The following is a 22,483-nucleotide window of genomic DNA, read 5'->3' as shown; positions in this document are numbered from 1 at the left end:
CGAACCTGGGACCCTTCAGTCCACAGGCTGACACTCTATCCACTGAGCCAAACTGGCTAGGGCAACCATTTGAGATTTTATCATAAAGGACACAACTGTTTCAAACTCTCAGGAGATCACATTCGAATGACAGAATTCACAACATGTGAAAACCATCAGGGAAGCAAAGGAAACAGGCTTCCTGCTAACACAACAGTCTACATGAAGGTTTATCATCGATACACCTTAGATTACATCCCAGGTTCTCCGTATCCCATCTATTTTATTTCAGATTCACATGAAAATAATACGCACTGGTACTAATAAATACATATATCTCAACAGTAATTATTCTCATCATCTAATCTTTTATTTCCAATTTTTTAATTTCACTTTTCTATTAATAAACAGTGAAACATTAACTTTAATTAAAAGTTAAATAGAAAAAATATTTCAAAACTTTTTACATTATCAAAAGTTTAAGAATGTCATAAAGATAAAAATAATCAAATATTAATATTACCTATAATTTACTGAGTATATATTAGGTATTTTTATATATTCTCTCTAATCCTTAAAATAACCTGGGAAATTAGTTAGTATTCACATTTCACATGGGAGAAAGTAAATTCCAGATATAACTTGTCCAAAGTCTACCCTTATTAAGTCAAAGCTGTGATCAAAGCTTGGGTCAATCTGATTCCAAGGATTTTAGTCTTTCCATTACTACATTCTGCCTCACACAGAACTGGGCACCTTTTGTTTTATGTGGTTCTGACTATACAAGATTCTTATTCTTAGAAATTATACATTCAGCTGGGAAGATAAGATGATTAATATGTACGTAAGTTACACATAAAGACACAAAAATAAATAAGGGGCAAATCTGAAATGAAAGAAAAATGGCATGCGTAGGATGGCAAAATTTGATCATAGGCATCATATGAATTTCATAAAAGTTTGCTTTATGTGCCCTTTATATGTTAAACTTATCCACAGGAATTATTTTAAGATTATAAAGCAAGTAACAGTTTTTTAAAAATCACATCTTTTAAAAATAACATTTACTTTTTCTAATACAAAATCTAATCCATGCTCACTGGAGAAAACCTGTTGATTGAAACATTAATGTATCCATTAATACTACCAAAATTTGCCTCTTTTTTATTGATTTTATTTTTTTATTTGTTTATTTTTTAAGAAAGAAAGAGAGAAACATCAAGTGAGAGTGATACTAGGTCTGCTGCCTCTTACATGCCCCTTATAGGGATCAAGCCTGCAACCAAGGCATGTGCCCTGAAGCTGGGAAGTGAACTGCAACCTTTCCACGTGTGGAATGACGCCCAACCAACGAAGGCACACTGGTCAGGGCTGCCTCTTATTTTATAAACTATACACGTATATACAGGGAGTCCCCCAAAAATGTATACACACACTTTGAATAATTATAAATGCAATATTTATTAAAATGCATTCCATTTTCAAAATTGAGCTAGCAATTTTTTGAGACACCCTGTTCATATATATATATTTTATTATATGATAAATACAATCTTCCCCTACTTCTTTTTCTTACTATTATCATAAACATTTTCTCATCTCATCAAACATGCCTCAAATTATTTTAATTACTCCATGTCTCACATAAATGCCCCTTCATTCATTCAACCATTCTCTTTTTATTAGATTGATTTTTGGCTCTCTTCCTGTAATAATATTCATATATGAATTTCTTTATATACAAATCTTTATACTTTATATGTTCAAATGAAAAAACTATTTCCTTCAGTACCTGCATTTTATTAAAATTTTATTTGAAATGCCTATTGACATATATTTATATTTGTGTCCCAGTTGCAATTTCCAATGTGTAGTTCAGGATGTTTCTGCACTTATATTTTTAATGTGAAATACCTTGACTTTTAAGATATTTACATCTTGCTTAAGTATATTATAATACTTAGATGTATGTGCATATTTATAATTTACTTTACCAAACACACTTTTCATTTCAAATATGAAAATGATCAGTGATAGAAACAAACATCCATTGATTATTTATTCTTTCATATGACAGGCTAGGGCAACCATTTGAAATTTTATCATACTAAATAAAATATGTAACTATAGTCTTATAATGCTCCCCTTTCTGTTAAATTACTGACACAGTTGTTTTATGTTATGGTGTTTTGCCTTCTGGCCTCTTATAGGTAGAAGATAAGCTATTTACAACAGTATGTATGAGAAAATATGAAAAAATTCATGAGTCTACCAAGGGTCAGTTAATAAATTTCTAGCAGCTTCAAACCAAAGATTTTCTTGAGCAATTCAGATTTTTTTATTTTCACATATTACAATAATAATTCTCTCTAAGGTTACAAGTAAAGCATGTTTAATCTTTTTTCCCCAATAAAATAGAACTGAAACGTTATAAAGTAAAGATACATTTTAAAAATTTATACTTTAAAAACTAAGTTATTGGTCATCTTTTTTTAAAACTAGATTGCTTTATCCAGAGAAACTACATAGCATAATTATTTTCATCAATTTAGGAGGCTATAAAAACATACTAAACATGTTTCTAAACTTTAACATTTCCTTAAAATATCATTAATGATAAATATTTGATTAATAAGAATCATAAAGCAATCAAATTCTTCCTACTTAATGCATATATGATTCATAATTTAGTCAAAGGGAACCCTTAAATATATACCAATAAATAAATATTTGAAGCATATGATTAGCTACATTATACAAAAGTTTAAATCGTAAGTAATTTTGCTTTATGACTCCTCCCCTCCAAGAGCTATGCAGACATATTAATTCATAATTTTCAGTCACAATGGCCTAAATCTTATTAAATATCTTCTCTAAGACACATACAAAGTTAAATTATGATGCAAGCACCTTAAAACAAATGTACCTCTTGTAATATCTTCCTAGTAAACAGCCAAGAAACTTTCAAATTGTTTTGAATTTTTATATGCATCATTTGTTTTTAATATACTGTTAATTTTCCTTAAAATACATTACTCCCTTATTTTTCCCACCCTAAAAAATCATGGTAGTTTAACAGAAAAACAATCATCTGATATTTAGCTGGAGTATTTATTTATAGTCATTTTCCCTATATTTTCATAGTGATATTTAATTCTACTCTGTACAGTAATATTTTGAAGACAGATTGTATCTGCTAATGTCTCTGATCATAATTTTTTCATATATGCAACTAAGATTAATTGGCTTATAAAGTATGATTATAACTTCAAATTAGTCACAAAATATAATTATTCCTTAAAATCATTCTAAATTGATATAAAAATGTTAAAATAATCTCTAAAATGCCTCTGCAATGTTAACTGCTATTATTCTATGAAATTTCTCTTTTCTTAATACACTAGAACAGTGTGAGTTAGAGTCACAGAGGCATATATGTGTATATAGATGAGAGATCATAATTATTAACAATCATCTAATCACATTTGTAATATACTACAGACATACTTAAAAATGTTCTCCTCACAAAGACCTGTAAATAAATATAGACCACAAAATATATTTAAGGGAGTTGTTTATAATCTTAAACTTTGGCAACCTTTCACTTTAAGCTCCGAGAAAACATTACCTCTATCATCATCCACATTATCAGATAAAGATTTATTAATTGCACAAAACAGATTTTTAATGAAATGTAGTTTTTCACTGGCAATGGATATATTGCTATCTTCATACAAAGGAGAAGTATTTACTCTCAAAGAGCTAAGACAGTAAGTGGTATCTGAACTGCTGGTTGGAAGGTAGAGCCACTGGTAATCATTATTTCCCCTTGTTTGTTCAGGCCCTTCCAACAAAACAAACAACCTTTTTGTGATTGGATTGACATGGTGTTAACAATGCATTTAATGCCCAAATCAGTATGAATACAGGTAAAGCTCTCACTAATACCAGAGCCAGGATGTTAAAGCCACCTATTTTCTAAGCAGCCAAAAAAAAAAAAAAAAAAAGGACAGAGCTTCCCTCCCTTGGCAAATAGCTAGTTTGCTAGTATTCACCAAGCCACATAATACAATAACCTTGTGCATATTTCTTAAGGCTATATGTTACAATTCATCTACCATACCTGCTGTCTTCTCAGCAATTTGAGCTTCTGTTGCTTTCTCATAGAGTTCCAACTTAAGCTTTAGGTTTCTCTGTTCTCTATCTTCTTTAGACAGTTTTTCTTGAAGCTTAAACATATTGGGGGGGGGGGGGGAAACACATAGATTTTTATCTGACAAATTTCTTCCACAAATATAATTAATCCCAAAGTAAAATTCTGTTTTTTTTCTAATATAAACATGTTACATTTAACTGCCTAAATACATAACTCCAGGGAGTAAAAAACACACACACTATTTAAGGTTTGAAGGTATTTTATAATAATAAAATAATCATTATTTCCCCTTGTTTGTTCAGGGGAAATGACATAAAAACTATAAAAACATTATGATATACATTTTATGTGTGTGTGTGTGTGTGTGTGTGTGTGTGTGTGTGTGTGTGTTTTCAGGCAAATAAAATTAAAGAAGGAACAACACAATTATTAAAAATAAATACAGCAAAAAGCAATCTGATCAATTCTATTGTCTTAAAGGCAGAGACTTGGGAGGGACCATCCTAAATAAATAATGGACAGCACAGCTTTTTAGCTCCTCTTAGTATTTTTAATATTTTGAAACAAAATTAATTAGATAATAATCTTAGTATCTGAAACTGATCTCCCTTGGAGAATGCTAGCCCATCATAATCCACTGAGATTGGCACTGGCACCTGATTCATATTGGCATGTAATAAATAACTGCTAAATGAAAGTACAGAAAATATCTACAGCTCTCACATGGAATCCCTCCAAATGTGTTTTTTTTTTTACATTCCTCCCTCAGATTTTGTCATTTGTGCTGATTTCCATCACATATGAGCAACATTCCTAATATCATGCTTCAGTTTTATAGAACAACTAGAATATTGAAATATTAAAATCAGACAAGTGTGAAGAGGTTAAAAAGACAACAAAAGGCATACAAAAGTGAACGTCCTATATAATAAAAGGCTAATATGCAAATTGACTGAAAGTAGGAAAGACTGGTCACTATGATGTGCACTGACGCCCAATGCAGGAGCTGTGACCAGGTGGTCAGTGGGCTCCCACAGGGGAAGCGCCACTCAGCCTGAAGTTCGGCTCCCAGCTGGTGAGCACAGTGGTGATGGCGGGAGCATCTCCTGCCTCTGTGGCACTAAGGATGTCCAACTGATGGCTCAGGCCCACTCCTTCTCCCCCCCATGGGGACTGGGCCTAAACCATCAGTTGGACATTCCCCAAGGGCTCCCAGACTGAGAGAGGGTGCGGGCCAGGCTGAGGGACCCCACCCCTCTAAGTGCACAAATTTAACGCACTGGCCTCTAGTTATTTAGTAACGTATTTAATGTTCAAAGAAATGTTACTTAAAAACAGAGTCAGAAAAGGTAAAATGTGACAGAACAAATTGGACTGGACAAAATACAGCAGTATACAATAAAAAATTATGATATTGCCAAACCCTGGTACTTTAAAGTTTAATTACATATATTTTCGAGGTGACATATAGGGCTAAGACACTAATAAAAGCAGAAAAGCTGTTGCCCTAATTGGTTTGGCTCAGTGGATAGAGCGTGGCCTGCGGACTGAAGGGTCCCAGGTTCGATTCCAGTCAAGGGCATGTACCTTGAGTGTGGGCACATTCCCATTACTGGGTATTCAGGAGGCAGCTGATTGATGTTTCTCTGTCATCGATGTTTCTAACTCTATCCCTCTCCCTTCCTCCCTTTAAAAAATCAATATATATATTATTATTTTATCTCCAAAAATCAATATATATATTATTATTTTATCTCCAAAAAAAACAGAAAAGTAGTGCATTGAATTCCTCATTCTCCAAAATACTGAAATAAAGTTTTACTGCAGTAAAACCTTAATTGATCTTTTTTTTTCATGTATCTACTTGAAGTATCATAGATTTATGACAAAGGAAGCGATACCACAGGCCAGCAAAGGCAGACAACCAAAAAATTGCTGTTTACAGACAATCTCTCAACTCAATCATAGCCTGATGGCATGATATGGCAACAACCTAAAGCTACTGTTAAAGGATAAAAATGCACTGTAAAACTGAACTGTGATGGATAGCAAAGCAAGTTTAGAAAGTCAACAGCCAAAACACTGTACAATTACTAGGTTTTCCTATAAGGTACCTTTTTATGGCTTGCTCTAAGAATGTCCAATTCTGTTTGAAGAAATGTAATAGTATTCTCCTTATCTAAGTCTGAAGTAACTTGACCAGGTATCATACATTCATAATGCAAATCATTATTTGTATGCTCCATACTGCTGTAATAAAGAAAATATTAAACAACATAAACATATAATTTCTACTATACAGGACCTATAAACTTTACCCTTCAAATGGGGAGGGACAAATTTAATTTTAAGAAGAAATATATAAAGTTACTTAATTTTAAATTTCCCTTTTTATGCACTAAGTAAATCCTATGGATGAAAAGAATAAATATATCAATTTCATAGAGGTTTTACTCTGTCAATAGAAAGAGGTAAATCTGTGGAAAGCATTTAGTAACATCTATAGAGACTCATGGTTTTGTGTACTTAAAGAATTCAGGTTTTAGGGGCTGTGAATATTAATTTGATTTGTACTTTTGGTCAGGACTAGATACTTTTTTCACTTTCCTAAAGTGAGAACAGTAATCAGAATTTTCTTTCAATTTTGTTGACAGTGTAATATTTTCATTAAATTTAAAACATATTAAATATGAAAACTTTTTTTGTAAAATTTAACAGTAAGCAAAACATTTTTTTTTTTTTTACGTTTTGCATGCTATTTGAGATGTCAATTTATTAGCAGGTAGTATAAAGCAAGGGAAGGGAAAAGCAATGGGCAGTTTTTTTATGGCATTATATTTGTAAACAGAGTTACATCTTAGAGTCTCTCAGAAGAAAGTAAGCAATGAGCCGAAACTGGTTTGGCTCAGTGGATAGAGCGTCAGCCTGCAGAGTAAAAGGTCCCAGGTTCGATTCTGGTCAAGGGCATGTACCTTGGTTGCGGGCACATCCCCAGTAGAGGTGTGCAGGAGGCAGCTGATTGATGTTTCTCTCTCTCTCTCTCTTTCTCTCTCTCTCTCTCTCTCTTTCTTCCTCCCTCCCTCCCTCCCTCCCTCCCTCCCTCCCTCTCTGTAAAAAATGGATAAAATATATTTTTTAAAAAGGAAAGTAAGCAGTGAGGCCTGGGACAGTCAGTGCAACTCTACTTACCGTGTGCATCTTCTGTTGAAACTGTACTCAATCTCTCACATTCTGGCTTTAGCCCCACCTCTACTATTCTCATGTGGTTATAAAATGTTTGTCACCTCTTCACTCACCCCTACTCCCCCAAAATGTGCTCTAACCTGTACTTCAGTAAGAATATAACTCATTGCCAAGTGGCAGGAACATATTAATACTAGGTGTACCAGTTAATGATGAGGATTTCGTAATAAAAAATGATAATTTCAAAAGAAACATCAAAAGTGCTTTATTCAAAGTAATGTCTATCATTAGCTACAAATTACCAATCTTTCAGGTAATTTATGGATACGGTCCCAAAAGAACTTTTCTTGTTTTGAGGCAAACCATTCAGAGACCCAATTTTCCACTTCTTCGTACATTGTGAAGTGCTGCTCAGAAAGTGTGTGTGCCTTCAATCAGAACAAGTGGTAACCTGAAGGAACAAGGTCTGGTGAATACAGCGGGTGGGTTAATACTTCCCAGGCAAGATCTTTAAACATGTCTTAACTGGTTTTGAAGTGTGATTATGCGTCATGAAGCAAAATTACTTTGCCATGTCTTCCGGCCCATTCTGGTCATTTTATAATCAAAACGTGGTTGAAATTGATTATTTGTTGGGACCAATCAGTATTATTTCACCTGTTTTAGAAGCTCGTAATAGACCACACCTTCCTGATCCCACCAAACGCAGAGCATTGTCTTCTTTCCTAAACAATTTGGCCTTGCAGTCGATGTTGATGGTTGACCTGGATCAACTCATGATTTTGTGCATTTGGGATTTTCCAAATAAATCCACTTTTCATCACGTCACAATTCGATACAAAAAAAGACTTTCTTTCATGCCATTAAAGCAACATTAGTTTTGACAGACAACTGTTTTTTATTTCATAATCAGAAAGTTAACTCTGCAATCCAGCTAGACTGGGAACGGGTAAGGAAATTATGGAACTAAATGAACTGGCAAGAGCACAAAGATCATAGAACATTCCAAGTAAAGTGGGGTGAAGGGGTGCCTACAGGAGGAATGGTCAGGTGGTGAAGATAAAACACAAGACAAATTTCTTAGAGTTGTCCACAGTCAGGAATGGTGATCTTCTTGCTGACCTTGCCATTCCTGGACCCAGAGCGCTCCATGGCTGTCACAATATCCATGCCTTCTTTCATCTGGCTGAAGACCACGTGCTTGCCACCCACCCACTCAGCCTTGGCAGTGCAGATAAAAAATGGAACCGTTTGTGTTAGGTCCAGCTTTTGCCAAGGACAAGATGCCAGGACCTATATGTTTCAGGACATAGTTCTCATCCTCAAATTTCTCCCCATAGATGGACTTGCCACCTGGTGAAGTCATTGCCCTGGCACATAAATCCCGGAATAATTCTGTGAAAGCAGGAACCTTTACAACCAAATCCTTTCTCCCCAGTGCTCAGAGCACTGGAGTTTTCTGCTTTGGAACTTTGTCTGCAAACAGCTCGAAGGAGATGCGCCCAAGGGCTCGCTGTGGAAGAACACGGTGCGGTTCACTGTGGCTGGGAGGTGGTGTCTGCAAAGATGAAGCAACATTTTACTGATGACTTCGGTTCTCATTTATCTTTTGTTCAGTTGATGTGGCACCCATTTCCTTCTTTTAAAATATTTCCCATTGCTTGTAAATGATCAGAAATTGTTTGCTGAGCAATGTTTAATCTTTCTGCAAGTTGTTTTTGAGTTTGACATATATCTTCAGCCAATAATGCTTGTAATTGTTGGTCCTCAAACTTTTTCAGTTGACCTGGACATTTTTTGTCTTTCACATCGAAATCATCACTTTTAAAGCATTTAAACCAGAGTTCACAAATATCTTGAGATGGAGCATGTTCACCATAAGCTTCCCAAAGTATACGATAACTTTTTCCTCAAAATAAAGTAATGAATTAAAACTTCCCACCAATGCTTTTTTTTGGCATGAAATTCGACATTTTTAAGCATAAAAATATCTATGATGTTAACACTTTCAGAAAATCTGACATATGAAGTTTTGAAGCTTGTTGTCAATACAACAAAATGGCATACATATAAAATCACATATATATCAACATATGTGTAACTCCATCTATTGAAAAATAATAAGCATTATTAACTGGTACATCTACAATATATATCTACTGAATAATTTTAAAGTAAATAGAAATAGCTGTTTCATGTGTAAAATTATGAAAATATTAAAGGCCCGATGCATGAAATTCAAGGGATTTGGCCCTCACAGCCATGATGGCTTGCCTTGGCCCTTGCAGCCCCAGCTTTGTCTGGATGGTCATCAGGAAGGACTTCCAGAAGGTCTTTCATCTGTCCAGTCTAATTAGCATATTATGCTTTTATTGTTATTATAGATATTTTATAAAAGAAAATTTTATCTGAACTGAAAATATATCAGTCACTGAAATTTTCTAATATAGTAGTATTTTCATAATAAATGACTAATTATGAAAATACCTTAATCCCATAGGTAAAAGTGACAGATGTCACAAGTTCAAATCCCTTCATGAATAAGTAGGGAAGATAAATAAGTAAAAGCTGCAGACTGTAAAATAATAAAGGTAAATAAAAGTGTACAAGGCCTTTCTAAAAACATTCAAATTCATTTAAATAAATAATAATGGAAACCAAAACCACATCTCTGGGCTTATTTTGTTTTGGAGCTACTATGTTTGGACTCTGATTAAAAAGAAAATCCCATTAATATCAACTCAACAGTTATTTCCAGATCCATAATAAAAGATCACAGAAAATATTTAACTAAAAAGAATAAGACCTCATGGCCTTTATTCAAACTCTTCTTGTGCTTTTTCACTTGGCAATCTAGACCAGTGACTTTTAGTCAGTGTGCCATAGAATTTTAAAATATGTAAATAAAAAAATGACAACCAACCCAATAGTTGTCTAATATGAGTGAATCACAATTACACCTTTTTTGTCATGTTGTCAAAAATACATTTTTTGTGAGTCACAGAATTTTAGTAATTAATTTGTGTGTGCCATGAGAAGATAAAGGTTAAAAATCGCTGATCTAGATATGTCATATTGATGTAATGAAAAACAGTAGAAAGCTCTGGTAGATTCCCCAAATTTTAATATGTTAATGACATATCAAACTCAGTTCACACCATAAGGAAGGAAGAATGAAATGAGGGAGGAAGACGAAAGGCGTTCTGCCAATTCTTACACTCTGGATCTAAGGCTGCTGGCACTCACTTGGATTTTCCGGTGATGCAGTGCGATGCCTCACCACCTGGATGAGGAAAATTCCTGGACTTCTGCTCTGGCAGGTGTGTGTCCTCACATGTGGCTTCGTTAACTAATTCATTGCATTTCTGATGCTTGCTTCCTTTAGAATTCTCAGTCAGTTGTTCATCTGGCTGTGTGCTTTTATTTCTCCCTGAGGCCTCATGTTCAATATGACTTTGGGCTATTTAAGATAAAAACACACATAATATAAGAATCACCATAGCTACATGTTAAATCATTCAAATGAATATTTTTGTGGAAATAAATGCTCTCAAAGCTTTAAACATGTACTTATTAGTCTTGCTCCTATTGTGATCACATAAGCATGAATAGCGTGATTCTGCCATGAATATTTCCATGCACACAGTGAGAAAGCATTTAGGACAGTGGTTTAAACACTGGATTTGGGTTGGAATAACCTGAGGAGTTTCTAGAAATCCAATAGCCCAGACCCATCTTATATTAATGAAATCAAAATATCTGGGAGTGATCAGATGACTCCAGCATGCAATCAAACTTGAAAAGCATTAATTCAGAGGTATTATTTTCAGATTACTTTTTTCCCCTAAACTTTGAAAACTAGGTTGCAATAAGTTAGTGATGATAGTGAAGTGATATTGTGCATGGAACTCTTAACATCAGACTGTCTGAATCAGAATTCCAGCTTTGCCAAGTGCATAACTTTGGGCAAGAAAACACACCCACACCTCAGTCTCATTTTTAAAATGGGAACATACTAAATTATCTCAGTTGTTGTGAGGATTAACTGAGTTAATACATGCAAAAATCTTGACCTAGTGTTTGGCACATCAATAAGTGTTAGCTATTATTTTTGTAACCATCATCATATTATAAGATGAATATTAGAATTATTTTAACTCCCATTTTATCAGATACATGTTATACATTAGAGGATCTGTTTCATAATGCCTTGCTATCTCATAAAAATTATCTTAAGCTGTAACTAGTAAATGATAGCTATTTCTAAAGAATAATGTATATCTTACTGTGGGGGGAAGAAAATGACACAAACACAAATGCACAAAACAAACACTTTCACAAGTAAATTAGATCACGAGGCACAAACACTGATTGTAAGTAGAACTTTATTATATCCACCAAAACATTAGAAAGCAAAACTGTAAAAAAAGCAGGTAAGTATCATCTGCTTCTTGGTGATGCCACCTGCAGCCAGCCAAATTTAAAATTCTTTTTTAGGCAGAGAAAGTAGTTTTAAAATAAAAACAACATGGGGAATTTATAGATAAGGTACTTCTCACAAAGTATTCTTTCTTTAAGAGGAAATTTTATATATGCTGAAATTAGAGCCAGTCATAAACTCCATGTCGTGGACATTGTCTTTCTGGTGGCTGAAGCCAGATTAGAAACCATTTTAGTAAATTATTTTTGATTTTACTTTATTTAGGGGGAATGAATCAGGAAAATGTGCTATCATAATTACATACTATAAGATATCTATAAAATTCCTACACTATATTCTATTTTGGTTTAAAATATAACAATTATAGGTTTCTGGAGATAACTTATTGCTTCTTGACATTTCAAAATGTGTATTTGGTTGGCTTTATATGTTCATCATGCTGTTTTTCTAGAAAAGGATGGTATTGGTTGCATGTAACCCCAAAAATCTGAAATGAGAGTTTTATAAATGGGCTCTCAGGAATACCACTATATATCATTAACAAACCATGCTTTTCACCACTCACAGAGAACTTGTAATTCAAATGAAATTATAAGTAGTTACTGAAAGCAATATCAGATAACAAAAAGTGTCCCTAGGGACATATAAAAAAATAACCATTAGGGCTTATACTATGCTCCAGTTATGAGGCACAAAGATCCATCAAAAAGTAAAAAGATATGCCAGCTATAAATCGCTCCCAGTTGCTTATGCTAACACCATACCAACTGCTTCAGAATCTTGTCTTAACTCTCTGACTGATTTTCGTACCAAACTTTACATTATCTGCAGATTGTCCCATATTTTTCCCTCTGCATTTTTGTGTCGTTTAGCATCTTTCTTCTTTCAGTTTTTATTCCTAACCTTCTACTGTTTAGTTTACCCCATCTTTTATATCTATGCTTGCTATTTGCTTACTACAATTATAACTTTACTTCAGCTTACCTAATGTCAAATTTGTGATTTGCTGATTTCTTGGTAACTTACTGCCTCTACTACACCTGGGCCCGCTATCACCTCAAAGTCAGAGGAGAGGTGGGAGCTCCCAATAAGAGGACTCCTTGCTGGTCCCTCCTGCACAGGAGTAATTAGAACCCGTTTTACTATTATTAAAATGAACTCAACAAGTCCTAACCCACTTCTGGATTTCAATTCTAAGTGTTTAATATTTTTTAAGAATCCTGTACTGTGTGATTTGGCTCTGATTAATTCTGGATGTTTCTATTCTTGCTCAGCATTTTAGATTTCTAACTCTAATTGTTCATAAGACATTTGGAGCCTGCTCTGCAAATCAGACTATCCATACTCTCCTATGGAGACTTTGATTTTACTTTACAGAAAACAAGGTGATTTATAAAATTTCCCTTTCTGTCTGCCTTTTTTTTCTTTTTACTATTTTAGCAAACACTGCTTCAATTCTTTGAATGCTCAGTGCTTTCCTACTCTGCCATATTGCATTATTCTATATCAGAATTCAACCATTTGTATAGAAAGTTTGACTCCTCTATTTATTCATTAATTTAATAATTCATTGGAAACCTATAGTGTGATATGTCCTGTGACAAATACTAGAAAAACAAAAACAAGCCCTAGCTGGTTGGGGCTTGTTTCAGTGGGAAGAGCATCAACCTGTGGACCGAAGAATCCTAGGTTCGATTCTGGTTTAGGGCACATGCCTGGGTTGCAGGCTCGGTCCAACATGCAGGAGGCAGCCAATCAATGATTCCCTCTCATCATTGATGCTTCTATCTCTCTCTTCCTCACCCTTCCTCTCTGAAATCAATAAAAATATATTTTTTAAAAACACACAAAAATACAAGAAAGAAACAGACACACATACCCCTCCCCCATCAAGGACTGTAATATATTGAAGAAAGCAAACTGATCTAATAATTTGAATACAAAATTTCTAAAATGAGCAACATGTAAGAACAAAGTCCAATATGTGATTTAACTGGGAATGGGTTGATGAAATGGACTGATTGTGAAGGTACCTGGAGAGGAGGAAATCAAGGACTCAGGGTAATAAAAAGCTTAATTCTGAAGACACTAAAGTCATCCAGGAAAATGGCAAGAAACTGAGAAGAGCAATCAGAGTCAAACGCAAAATACTTTATGGACTGCATTAACACGCTAGGAAAGAAATGAGAAAGGTAACAAGAAATGATTGTGGATAAGAGTCATTTTCTTTTGAAATAATTTTAGCCTTATAAAAAGTTGCAAAAATAGTACAAATAATTTCTATATACTCTTCACCCATATTCCCCAAATGTTAACATTTTCCTACACTTGCTTTATTATCCGTTCTCTCTGTATCTATCTACTATCTACACATTTATAATTTTTTTTGAAACATTTGAGAGTAAGTTGCACTTTGACTTTGCAAGTCAGATTTTAAGACACTACTCTATCCTGTTACACCTTGCCAAATCTTCATCACCTTATTCCAAGCCCAACTGAAATTCAATTTCTGAATTAGTACCCTCTCCAACAAAGAGGGGGAAAAATAGCACTTAGAGACTCTTAATTCAATCTTCAATTATTTCCTGAACTCTCTAACTCAGGATAAAGGTCTTTATGAAATGACAATGGGATGAAGCTCTTCAAGTTTTAGTTGAGCCTGGCGGGCGTGGCTCAGTGGTTGAGTGCTGACCTATGAACCAGGCGGTAAGGGTTCAATTCCAGGTCAGGGCACATGTCCGGGTTGCAGGATCCATCCCCCAGGGCGGGGAATCAAGGAGGCAGCTGATGAATGACTCTGTCATCATTGATGTTTTTATCTCTCTCTCCCTCTCCCTTCCTCTCTGAAATTAATAAAAACATATTTTTTAATATATTTTAGTTGAGCTGTTAGTATCGCCCATCACTTGAAAAAGCATTACATATGGAAATATAAATCAATAAAATACAACAAAAAAGTGCAGTTATGGCTCTGTTTTACAAACCAGTCAATTAGATAAATGTTTAAATGAACACTTTCACTTTTGATTAAAACTCTCATATGCAGGCAGACAAATACTTACAGCTAAGACTATTGATTCTTCTCTCCCACACGTTTTAAAATGGAAACTCTATAACCTCCTTTAGTCATTTTCTCCAGTGTTTAATCAATGTTGTTGTTAACTATTTCACTATTACCTTTCAAATTTATTTCTCCAAATGGACTTAGAGAATAAATTATCAATCTCTTCTTCATAATTCATAAGCCTCTGAGGTCTTTCTTTCCTTAGAGTTAAACAACTGGAAATATTTTCATGATGACTATCAATCCCTTTATGTATATGCTCTTCTTTTGGTACACTATATTATTTGGATGTAAGAATTTGATTACTTCAAATACATTCCTCAATTTTTGCTATTACTCTCTAATGCTGTCACTGCCATATAAACTTACTAGTATCCTGTAACCATTTGAAAATGATGTTATGGAAGACTACTACTAGATATTCCTCACACGGCACTTACGGCTTTTGCTAGAGATAATTTATTCACTTGGTCAAAATGGGTGAATTTAGTGAAGATATTTTTTTGGAATCTTAATACTTAATACATGTGCCTAGGTGGGCTGCTTTGAAAATCCTGTATCTCTTTAGTGACTTCATGCTATTTCCAATGGATCATTTTCATAATCTAACAAATTCTCTCTTTTCTTTTAGAGATAATAGTATTGCCAACTGTCTTAATGGTAACCTTGTTATTAAATTCTCAATTTCTAACTCCAGAAAATTAACAGCATTACACTATTTCCCATTTAAAGAACAAGAGCTTTAGAACCCCCCTTTGAGTTCAAGTCTCCAGACAATAATACATTAGTCAATGTTTAATAATACACTCAGCTGAATTAATGCTACCCAAGAAATCATGACTCATGGCCAAAGGCAACTTATTTCACAACTACTCTACAGAAATGAGGAGGCAGCTAGAATCAAACAGGGATTCTCAGAGGGTGGGAAATTCTGTTCTGTCTGGCTCTGTAAATAGTTTGTGACAACTGGTATCTGTGTAAACGGATCTGATGGTCCCCTGGGGGGTCAATGCTGTTTACTGAGCTGTTTCTTCAGGGTGGTTGAGTTAGAATTGTCTCTAAGGATCTGCTGGAGTTTCTCAGCACAGAGACACAGCAGCTACCTTGAGAGCTCACTGACTAAAAAAGAAAGGGTAAGAGAAGTACTATGGGCAGGTACATTCAAATACATAGATATCCTGCTCCTTCAGATGTTGGTGCCATCAGGGAAATGTGTATCTAAAATGAACTATAACGGAGGTAATTTGTTAATGTGCTTTCTGACACTTGCTAACACAACTGGTCTCCACTTCCTTAACTCTTTTTTTTTTCCCCTCTCAAAGGTAATTAGTTATATTGTAGTGTCTGATTTCGTAAGTATTAAAGGAATAAAAACCTCATGTTTATTGTTTCTTTTATATATTGTCTATCACCACATTATGTAATATCAAAATAATATAAAATATTTTTTACTACTAAGTAGGTATAAATTTGATGTGATAATAGGATTACTACAGTAACACCACATTTTAAACAAAAAATGTTATCTTTTTCTCAGTGGTTAAAGATTTTTCTAAATGAGTATTAGTTTCAACAAAATCAGAACAACAGTACCAGTTAGTGGCTCCCAATAACTTCTACCAATTCCTAGAGCTTTTTGTGTATACAGATACTGCTTATTTCCTCTATCAAATTATTTCTGACTATGTTTCCTTTTTGGAGGGAGGGAGGTTTTTTCACATATTTGCATCTATGTTTTTTTCTCCAAATATAATAGAAAAAGACATCAGAAACTTCTTCCATATCACAGTGGTCCTATCTAATGTGTGTACAAGAGAAAAGTGCAGACCTTCCAACTAGAACACCAGTATATTTAGATCTGCCAAGCAGAATCAGTGCATGAGCTCTTAAGATGGGCTTCAGGGTTTTATGTTGGCTCTAACACACAAATGTATGACTTTTAGCAAATTACTTAACCTCTCACCAGCTTCTTATCAATGAAAAGTACATAATAATAGCAACCACTTCAAAAGGTTTTGAGAATACAATTATTTAAATTATATAATCTCTTAGAAAAGTGTCAGCACAGAATTCACACTCGATAAATATTAGCTATTATTATCTGTGAAAATTTGTTTTGCTGAAAGCAAAATATTTACTTATTAAAATATAATAAAAATAAATAACATATAAGAAAAATTCTTATTAAAAAAATAAGAAGACATGAACCTGGAAAATAAAATGCTACCTTATTCAATGAGAGAAACATAATAGAAATACTTAAGGTGGTTAACACTTGTAATTAATAACTAATGGTTTAATAAAGTTTGTAACAGAATATAAAACAAATTAACTAATAGGGCCTTAAATTTTAGAACTCTCGACAAGAGATCCTGAAAGAAAATTCAATTTCACACAAATAAAATTAATAGTATAATTCTGTAAATTCAATCCATTTCTGAAAATAAGAAATGCAAATGGCATGTTCTGTAACCTAATTTAAGTACTCACTACAATGGCACATTTTATTAGATATAACAATAATTATGGTTAGTAGGTCATAGGTGCTTATCACTCACAGGTTCTAATTTTGGAGTCATAGGAAATTTGGTAACTTTGGATCCTTGACTTAAACAATGCAAACTTGCTACTTAGATACTGTGTATTCTGTATATTCTCTCAGGCTGTTTTTTAGTTTTTTAGTTTGTTTTGTTTTGTTTTTTACTGGACCAGCCATAAGGAGAAGAAAAAAAGAACTATAACTTCTATTATAAGTCTGCCTACTCACTGCCCACATTTCAAGTACTCAAAGCTACATGTAGCCATTGGTTACCATGTTGGAGAGCAGAAATACAGAGTCTTATGTAGTTCTAATAAGGTGTGCAAGCGCGCATTTGTGTGTGCATGTATGTGTGTGTGTGCGTGTATGTATGTAGAGAGAGAGGGAGGCAGTAAAAAACATGTGGGAGAGCTGGATGTAGCTGTAAGACCCTGAAGGTTTTATAAATGTTTACAAAGCTAAAAAATCACGAAATCTGTCGCTATGACATAATTTAACCACTTGGATATGAGGGTTTGACATTCAAAATAAACTACATCCTTTACATTCCTATACATAGTTGTATATCTAGATAAATATGTCAAAATGAAGTGGTGATGAGTTATTTCATCTTTAAGACAATTCAATGACTTTGAGTATCACATTACAACTTCTCCACTGCATAGTCATGGAAATTACTGAAATTTTGCTACTTATTTTATTATACAAAAGCTAATTAAAATGTTGAAACTATACCAAATTTTTTAAAGTTTTTGTTTGTTTCAATATGTCTCATGAATACATTGATGTTCACTCTATAGGGTAAAAAGGTAATAATTCTATGTAAAAACTAAGTTCTATCATAATGTTTCAGCTTTTAAATTTTAACATCATTTCTTATACTAGAAGGCCGTGAACAGAGTATAATAGTATAATCTCCTAAAGCTTAGGCTACCTAATTAACTTATGAACATATCACATAACATAAAGCTTTGTAAAATTTTATTACCCTATTTAAACCATTATTAATATTATTTAGTGTGAAATTATTGTGAAAACTACCCTATCTTTATTCTTTTTGTCCTCCAGTGATATGAACCATTTGGCTCATCACTATATATTCTTAATCTTGCTCAGTTTTTCTTATTATAATAATACTTTGTATAAAGCAATTAAAATGTAAATGAACTAGGTAAATCTTAAATTTCTACAACTTCAAGTAAAACAGATTTCATAATTATATATATTTCAAGAATGAATACATCCTGATTGTCCATATATTCAAGAATTTCATAGATCATTTACAGAAGGCAACTTTTCAATAACAAGTATAAAGAGGGGGAGGGAGGGAGGTTCCCTTTATATGTGCCTTTCATTTTACTTTCGAGTATTTTTAGATTTGGAAAACAAAACAGAAGAATCACCAGTCAGACACTAAGTGGAAAGCACTGAAACACAATGTTAATTCTAATGGATGGATGATTGTGTTTGGTCTTTTGAAACTTTGAAGTATAGGTAAGTCTTGATCACACAAATTAATAAATCCTAAAGCTGGAGTTAACAATAACCATTACACCCAAATTCTGCAGCTTAGCCCAGCCAATTTTTCAAAAGGTCAGGTTGTGAACTGGAGAAGATCAGGGAGGTCCACCGCATAGCTTTGTTGCCAGGCATCTCTCGTCTGGATTGTTGCAGGCGTTTATTAGTATTCGTCAGCAGACTCAACAGAGCAAACAAGAAATGCAAGCACGAATAATAAAATGAAATGCTGCTATATAACCCTTTGTCATTCAGCAAATATGGGACTTTTTAGCTACATTGTTCCTAAACCTGGGTTACTACTTTAATTTTTCTCCCCGGCGCAGCCTGAATGAGTGTGCATGTGTGTTAAATGCGCAGCTCCCCTAACAACTGCAGGGCTGCCATCTAATCTGCGGGTAGATGGACCATTTCCTGTGGGAACCCTGGCTATGACTTCCAGATCCACCAAATAAATCTCAGATTAAGATTCCAAATGAAACCTGCCTTTGGCAGATAAAAAAATGTCAAGATAAATATAAACAGTAAAATTAAAAATTATCTAGGTGTTGCGTGACAAACCAATGTTCATTTTGTTGTTGTTGTTGACATGTGCCCAAATATCAAAACTATATGAGACATTCATCAAATGTCACACTTTCACAATATTGGAGGCATCATTAAAACTGTTTGACTAAGAGCATCAAAGTGTTTAAGCAGTAGCTCAAAAGTATATTTGTGCAAAGTAGAAGAATAAATTTACATATTGGCAGCGGCGCATAAGGGATGGGTAAATATTCTGTTTATCTCTCATTGTAATTCAGTTACTTTAAAGACAAGATTTTAGGAAATCATTGTACTCTATATGGCATCATTACATGACATTCTATGCAAATGATATATGCTTTATTCAAATTTACCATTTGTTTCTCCAGGAAAAAAATACACAAAACAAAACAGAAGCATAAAAGGTATAGATTCCCATTTCATTGATCAAGTGCGCCTACTATACTAGTGTCATATTAGTCAGTTGCAGGATATAGCATCATCACCTCCTTCTTAGAGTTTCACTTTTTTTTTTTTTTTTAGAAAAGCATTAAATACCTGAGACAAACAAACAAAAAAAGAGGCCTAAGAAAATTAAATTTGATTTCTTAAATAATGTGTTTATTTCAAATGACTTCATAGAGGAGCAGAGTCTTTTAAAAAAGAAAAAGGTAATAAAGGAGCAATATGGAACATCTCAGAGAGCAAATGACCCATTAAAACGCAGAGGAAGTCTCTGATGCTGGTCTCTACTAAGTCCTCAGGGGACCACGCACAGCTTTCCAATGGACATTTCTGTTTTGTCTTCACTCTTCTCACCTGGACTAATACATCCTGTTCTGGTCTTAAACTCCACACTGGTTGATTATAAAATATGGGCAGTGAATGTTTCCAAAAGGAAATAATCATATCTCTTGAATTGAAATCATTATTTTTTTAACTTTAAACTCTTACAAGCAATTATGTAAAAAGCTTCAGTGACTCCAAATTTTACATCTGTGTGTTTTTTTAATAAAGATTCAAAAACCATCTAATCTACTTACAATAAAAACTTATTTAAACTGAAAATTCTTTACATTAATCTGGGGAAAGGATAGAGAATACTCTATACTCCATACCCAAATGTTAGAATTTATAAAAGCCTATCATATTTCCTCCGAAACATGTGTTGGTTCAAGCAAACTAAAGCTGAATAAACCCTACCTATCCCAATTTGTTAGGATTCAATATTAGTCTGAAATTCTTGAACACTGGGAAAAGGGGGAAGGGGTGGGGGAGGATAGAAAAAAAAAAGACATTAATTGAAGAAGGAAATAAGGATAACTCGTTCTTAACTTTGATTATATTTCTATATTAAAAATGCTCAAAATCAATAAATATTATTATGCCTTAGAATACATCAAATTATCTTAGGAATAGCCAGTGAAAAGAATCAGGAGGTGAATTTAGTTTTTAATTTAAAAAATATTAAATTTGCAAAAGCTAACATATTCACTAACTCTACAAGTATAATTTTATCAATATGAACTGATTACTTTTTACTTTTCACCTACTAGCATCCTGAATTTAAAGTACCAACAAGGTTTGATATGTGAAGGCTAGAATTACTTAAAAAATAAAAATTAAAGTAAAAATAAATTTTTTTAAATAATTACTTTTTACCATACATCATCAGCACAGCTTTACCATTTATCAAAGGATTATCAATTTTACCCAAAAGCTATAGATTAGGATATTTCATTTAGATGCAACCAATTTCAAAATTTTGTAGTCTGAATTGTTCTGTTTGCTTTTTCATATTCCTCAAAAAGAAACAAAAGAATGAAAAACAAAACAGAAAAATTCCACCTCAAACTTCTCCAAAATAAATTTTAAAATGTCCTATATGGCAAGTTTTGACTCATGGCGTGTGTGTGTACACACACACACACACACACACACACACACACATAGAGTATTTGGTAACTCCCCAAAAGCATTTTATTCAATTATAAAAATTTTTATAACCAAAAATAGTGAATAAATGCAGTAAATGTAGTTACATCAAACCTACTCCACAGCCAGTCAACATGGACAACTGTGTAAATGGCATTAATTTGGTTGATACACCAATGTATATTGATTCAGATCTGTAAAATCAACAAAATGCCAATATACTCTCAGGACTTTATAGTAATCATAAGAAAAGTGACAAATATAATCACTATGGAGAGCACAGCAATCATCTTAAATATGATAGACTGAAATTCTAACTTCTAGAAAATTAAAAATGTAACATGTTAAGATCTGTATTACAAATATATGTTCCAGGAAGTACTCTGGCATGAAAGAGCCAAAACTAGAAATGAATGAGCACGTTTATCAGAATCTAAAACAAAGAAAGCACTTTAAAAAATTCGTCGTTTTTCTATTTCAAAAAAACATCATATTTTCATGGCCACAAATAAATTTGAAAGAGCTTGGATAATAAAAGTAGAATTGGATTTCTGTAAATAAAAGAAATAGTCACAAGTTATAGAAAGAGAAGATCATATAAATATATCAAAATGGGAGAGAAATGGTCCTATTCAAAAAAAAAAATTACCATTTTCATGCTTACTCTCCTTAGTGATTATTATTTTTATAAAATGAAGCACCAAAGGTACAGTAAGAATTCCAAGAGTACAAGATTAATCTAATTTAAAGCACTCTAAATTTAGTAAAAAGGCAAAGATTCCTATTGTCTCACAAACCATTCCATTGTTAAGAGTTTGTGGAGAGGTTCATGGAATGGAGCAAATGCCCCGCTGTAGGGGCGGGTGCGAGAGTGGGGAGGTTGTGTTTATGCAGAGTTAGGGAAAACCCTGTGTGATGGGAGCGCTGTACTTTTCGCTGAATTTTGCTGTGAACCTAAGACTGCTCTACGAGTAACGTCTATTTAAAGAACTGCCAAAATGCATAATTTTGGCATAAATTAACATATGTGAATTATTTGTATCAGAAACAGATGAATTTCAAAATACAGTACATAACAAACTTTATAACCTTTTAGAAAAGGAAATTGCCCATGTAAAATTTTTTGTTTTCATTCCTCTTTCC

General features: G+C 33.5%; 1 protein-coding gene and 1 pseudogene across 7 annotated transcripts in view; both read right to left on the bottom strand.

Moving 5' to 3' along the window:
* Positions 1-22,483, bottom strand: part of MIPOL1 (mirror-image polydactyly 1) — a 297,034-nt gene that overhangs the window by 217,739 nt on the left and 56,812 nt on the right. For 4 of the 6 annotated variants that reach the window (XM_084874819.1, XM_084874820.1, XM_084874818.1 and 1 more), the window contains 3 exons: positions 10,565-10,778; positions 6,250-6,385; positions 4,103-4,208 (listed from right to left, as the gene is read on the bottom strand). In XM_084874819.1, the coding sequence (XP_084730945.1) occupies positions 4,103-4,208; positions 6,250-6,385; positions 10,565-10,778 (456 nt within the window). The remainder of the gene's footprint in view (positions 1-4,102; positions 4,209-6,249; positions 6,386-10,564; positions 10,779-22,483) is intronic. The other 2 variants (XM_084874822.1, XM_084874821.1) reach the window with 1 other exon arrangement.
* On the bottom strand, positions 8,197-8,697 carry LOC311618080 (peptidyl-prolyl cis-trans isomerase A-like; annotated as a pseudogene). The gene has a single exon. The product of its transcript is annotated as a peptidyl-prolyl cis-trans isomerase A-like (transcript).

This window comes from Pipistrellus hanaki, assembly GCF_964339955.1.
Source record: "Pipistrellus hanaki genome assembly, chromosome: 1".
NCBI classification, from domain to species: Eukaryota; Metazoa; Chordata; class Mammalia; order Chiroptera; family Vespertilionidae; genus Pipistrellus; species Pipistrellus hanaki.
This window is presented reverse-complemented; position numbering and strand designations above follow the sequence as displayed.